Source organism: Octopus bimaculoides, chromosome 8, assembly GCF_001194135.2.
Source record: "Octopus bimaculoides isolate UCB-OBI-ISO-001 chromosome 8, ASM119413v2, whole genome shotgun sequence".
Classification (NCBI taxonomy): Eukaryota; Metazoa; Mollusca; class Cephalopoda; order Octopoda; family Octopodidae; genus Octopus; species Octopus bimaculoides.
In genome coordinates, this window is record NC_068988.1 from 4598593 (window position 1) to 4603865 (window position 5273).

The 5273-nt window shown below is 34.8% G+C and overlaps 1 protein-coding gene across 6 annotated transcripts in view; it reads right to left on the bottom strand.

The window, feature by feature from the left end:
- The window catches only part of LOC106878895 (receptor-type tyrosine-protein phosphatase T), a 596380-nt gene that overhangs the window by 23105 nt on the left and 568002 nt on the right, over nt 1-5273 (bottom strand). For all 6 annotated transcript variants that reach the window (XM_014928243.2, XM_014928245.2, XM_014928244.2 and 3 more), the window contains 2 exons: nt 3002-3162; nt 2584-2719 (listed from right to left, as the gene is read on the bottom strand). In XM_014928243.2, coding sequence (XP_014783729.1) covers nt 2584-2719; nt 3002-3162 — 297 coding nt within the window. The remainder of the gene's footprint in view (nt 1-2583; nt 2720-3001; nt 3163-5273) is intronic.

The following is a 5273-nucleotide window of genomic DNA, read 5'->3' on the forward strand; positions in this document are numbered from 1 at the left end:
CTGCAATAATTACTTTGTAACGATGTTTCGTTTAGAGGGGAAACGCAAAAATAAAACATTTTTATTAGCTAATCCATTAGCTATGACATTCTGTTACTGATTTAGTGACCTACAGTGTGTGTGTGTGTGTGTGTGTGTGTGTGTGTGTGTGTGTGTGTGTGTGTGTGTGTGTGTGTGCGTGCGTGCGCGTATAGTGAATTCTTGGGTTTTATATGAAGAGAATAGTGATGATGTATTGTACTATTTCAAGGACGTGTATTTGTAATGACACTCATGTGCGACGACCATATATTATCGGATCAGTTTGCTTAAACATGGGCACCAGTATGGTCATCCTTGCGAAATTCCAGGCAAAAAAATAAGACAAAGTTTAAGTGAGACTGAGAAAAATGGAACGAAATGATGAGTCAGAATTTAACAGGAACTCCAAGAGTGAGAAGAGAGACAAGCAAGGCGTACTGAATGATGTTGCCGTATAAACCTGGCATTCAGATTCGTTCTTTGACTTCTCATTGCAGAGGCATGTCAAAAGAGGTTTTAAGACTGTCAAGAATATCTTTCACCTTTCTGAAGAGGACAGAGATAATTCTATAAATAATATCATCATTGAAAATGAGATTTCATTTACCCTAAGAATGAAGGAGCTGAATAGTAAATTTACAATCAGAATCCAAGAATATGTGACCCGAACATCCCAGACGAAAATATCTAATGGTAAGTGGTTTGGAGGTAAACGGCAGCATTGTGTTTGTTGTTTTTGCAAGCAACAAAGTGCGGATAAATTCCACATTCGAAATGTTTGCAAAATCACCCGTCCTACTCGTTGCAATCCCCATAAATCTCTTCTTTCATTAATACTGAACACTACCCCCACCTCACAAACGTTTCAAAACTGCGGCTATGATTGAAAAATAAAACGGAATTTACGTCTGTGAATCACTCCACCTACAGTCCAAACCTTGAGCCCAACTACTGTTACCTCCTCGAGCAAAATGAAAAAGTGTTTGACAAGTAAACTCTATGTCAAAGCTGATGAGTTGAGTTAAAAGGAAGTTTATCTGAAGAATCAAGCAAGCCTATTCTACAAAATCTTCCACAAACTTCTTGAGCGAAAAACTATGTTAAAAACATTGGTTCACATATAGAAAAGAATGTTTTGTTGAATTGAAATATAAAAGCTTTGTCTCTTTCTTTCTCAACTCAGGTACTTATTGTGTGCAGTACGTGTGTTAAGTTTTCGACAACCAGCGAGTCAAGAGAATAAGCTATGATCCATTCAGTTGAAGCGTCCACAGTTATTAACGTTTTGCCGACAGACAATAGCACTGTACATCATTGTCGATATTCAGCTGCCCAATCCATTTAGTTCTGAGTATCACCAGATGTAATGATGTTAAACAAAAGTTGCAGTTCAAAATTTGTAGTACCTTGATCAACTCTTTCCGTAGACAGAGACAGAAGAGATGAGTCCTACTGGCTGTATGTATAAAATAATAATACTGATCGCCCACTAATGGATAACTCAGATTAGGAAACATCGAATAATTGATATACCATTGAATCCACCCTAATAAGAACATCACCAATATTTTATATACAGACGAATGGGAACGAAACTAAATGCAGGAAGTAGGCTGAAATTAGTTGGTGAACATTCACAAAAAATAATTATATCAAATAGAAGTGGGGCATACATAAAATAAAAATACATGGAAGATTCTGATATTGAGCTAGTAATAGAAATAAATAGCAGAAAATTTGGGAAAATCCAGACGTAATTTCACAGAGAAGAAAAAAATGTCTAGCGTAATTGTATGACATTTGTAAAATAGACTTATTACATTCTATGAGAATCTAATTCTACGAGATGTATGTATAAAGAGTATAAGAATTCTTGAAAAGTAGTTGCTCTGAATATCTTTTCTTAATTATTTTTGTCTTCTTTTACTTAATATGTTTTACAAATACTCTTTTTTATGTGTGTTTGTGTGTGTGTCCTAGAATAGCACGATTACAAATTTGTAGTAAGATTGGGAATGGTGATATAAACTGAGCTGAAATATTTTGATGACGAGCAGCGTCATTATAAACAACGTAGCTCAATGCTTTCTATTTATGTTATCAACTCGACAATGTTAATGGTATTAAAAAAAATAAGAGGATTTTATTAAGATATGTCTGTTAATTATATAATGTCTATGAAGATAGCAAAATATAAAAACAACCTACAACATTTATTAGCATATACTGAAAAAGATTCTACAAATAATAAACAACACGTTTATTCTTTGAGAAGATAGTACATGCTACAGATAGGTGCCAGTTATCTTCATCCAGCATCTAGCTATTAAACTATATCCAGGGTGTGTGAAATTATTTCTACTCATATCATTTATCTTGTTCTAAATGTATATGATAATGAGATCAAGTTCATAACTATAAGCATTGGAACCACAGTATGAATGATAAGTGGGTTTGTTTTGTGCATGTAGATTTTTGTTTAAATCAGCGTCAGCTATGACGTTGAATAACTGTTAGCCTCTTCTGAAGTAAAAAAAAAATATATATATCAAGTGGACTTACATAATTGTCTACAAGTTGGGACCGATTCAGTCTAAGTTGTTTCACCGCCTGGAAGACGTCTACTTCTTTTTCAGCATTAATTCTCTCCAGTACACAACTTATAGCGCAGTACAGTCCACTTCTGCTAGCACCATTCCTACAAGTAATTTTTACATGGAATATATAAATATATATCTTTGTTGTCTACAAAATAGAACACTTAAAAATGAAGAATTTGAATGACTTTATTAAATTATGAAGATTAATGATTATACAAGAATTATTTCACAAATTCATATCATTTGACAGTGGACAATTGTTTCAAGTACATCACTTAAAATTTTCGTAATAAATTTGTCGATAATTATTATGGCAATGAGAAAAATAGAACTTTCAGATAATAAAGTTTTCAATGATCAAGTTTGAGACAGTAACTTACATGCAATGAACTGTGACAGGGAGTGAATCCCCTGTTTCATGTTGCCATTTCTCAACCATATCCAGCAGCTCTACCAGAGCTAGTTTTGAGTTGGGGAAGTTGTCCCCTTCAGACCAGCGATGAAAATGGAATTGCCGAACAATTCGCGGAGCTTCTTGTGGCTAAATGAATTTTGAAAAAAATATTTCTATCATTAATGATTCTGGAAAACATAATTTATTTAAAGTTTCTTATTTATATAATCATATTGTTTGTTGAGGTTTAAATATTTTACCGACATTTAAGCATTGAATACAGAGAAAAATCTAAGAGTAGATTTTTGGCAGATACGAAGATAAGACTTTTAATAAACAGACTAAATAACAAAACATTTTATTTAAATGGTTTTCAATCTCACTTTTCATCACTCATATTACCATTCATAGAATCATTTTAGTATTTCCGATTCTAAGCTCTTGAAATGTTTAAAGTTTTGAAAATGAGGAGCTATGTTGACCTTGTAAAGAATCAGGTGCTATCTCTCAATAATAGAAAATGATGAATTAATTGCTCTTAACTCGAAATGTTGTTATCATTTTGTTTAGTTCCTTGAAGACCATCTTCGAATCCCATTGGGATCGACTTTGCGTTGATCCTCCTGAGATCGATGCAATAAGAATCAGTGGTCTCATTTCAATCGATTATCTCCTCTCCGACAGATTTGATGTATTGCTACAATTTAAGTAATCGATATTAAATTGTAACTTAGCAGTAATAAGTTGATAACTTATAAGTTATATGTTGTTGTGCCTGAAATAATGAATCTGTTCATGGAACCTTTTGAAATGTTTTAGTCTTTTTGTTATATAAAATAAAAACGAATGGAAATACATTCTACTACAATCACACCAAGTACAGCAAAAAAAAAACAAGAGGGAGACATAAACAATGAAATACTCGTTGACTGAGCTCTCTTGCACCAAATTATCGTCGGAAAATAAATTGTATTTTAATTGTCCTCAACAGAACGTAATTGTTCAACACCTGTGACTTCGTGTAGATGACCAACTCGATTTTGACATGAAGATGAATAAATAAAAAACATTTGGAGAAAGTAATCTACTTAAGATTCTGTAGAAGCAACACGAAACTATACAAAAACAACAACTACATCGTACCAGATATCTACCAAACACATATTTACCACTGCCAGTTCAAGATTCTGTTTTGTATTCCGTTAATGGAGACTGAGATTGAGTAACAAAATGTCCCTATTAATTCCAGTCTGTGCTTATTAAAATAAATCCCACACAACATTTCTGTAAATATTGTGTGAATAAATGTATGTATATACATACATGATGCACACATACACACAATCGCTCTAAGATGTCATGGTTGCAGAATACTAATGATAGTGTGTTGTGTATTTGTGTAGTTGTAATATGTTCCCCTTTGCAGTTGAAACAAGCAAAGCAAAATGGTGGAGATCAGCAATCATTCCGATGGACGAACTTTTCAACCTGTTCAGACGCCACTCACAAAACCTGAAACTGACCAGTGTTACAAAACATCACAGTTTACAAGTCAGACTGCCTCACCAGGTCATTCATGTGAGGAGATTCAACAGTCCGATAATAGAGTTCAATAAGGTAATATGATCGCACGGATATGCACTTCGACAAACCGGAAAAAATCCAAGGCATTCGTCTATGAATATACAAAGTCTATTTGCCAACATAAAGTGGCAGTCCTGATTAGGACGATGTTACTACCTTTTTTAGCCCCAGTAAAACATCTTTTCCAGCTGGCTATCGACGCACAACAGCGTCCTTATACTCTGAACAAGGGAGCTAATGTCCCTACTCAGCCTTAAACGGTACCTGCAGACCAATGGTTTCTGGGTTATTTCCCTTTATTAGCACAGGATAACCGTTGGCTAGAGATGGCAGCACTAGGCCTTAAAGGTTTATACTTTCGAAATGACACACAGTCACTGACCTCGTAAGGACAAAAACAATTAGTTTTAAATCTCTGAGCGAGAAATAAATAGTAACAGTTGGCACTCCATCGCTTACGACGTCGAGGGTTCCAGTTGATCCGATCAACGGAACAGCCTGCTCATGAAATTAACGTGCAAGTGGCTGAGCCCTCCACAGACACGTGTACCCTTAACGTAGTTCTCGGGGATATTCAGCGTGACACAGTGTGACAAGGCTGACCCTTTGAATTACAGGCACAACATAAACAGGAAGTAAGAGTGAGAGAAAGTTGTGGTGAAAGAGTACAGCAG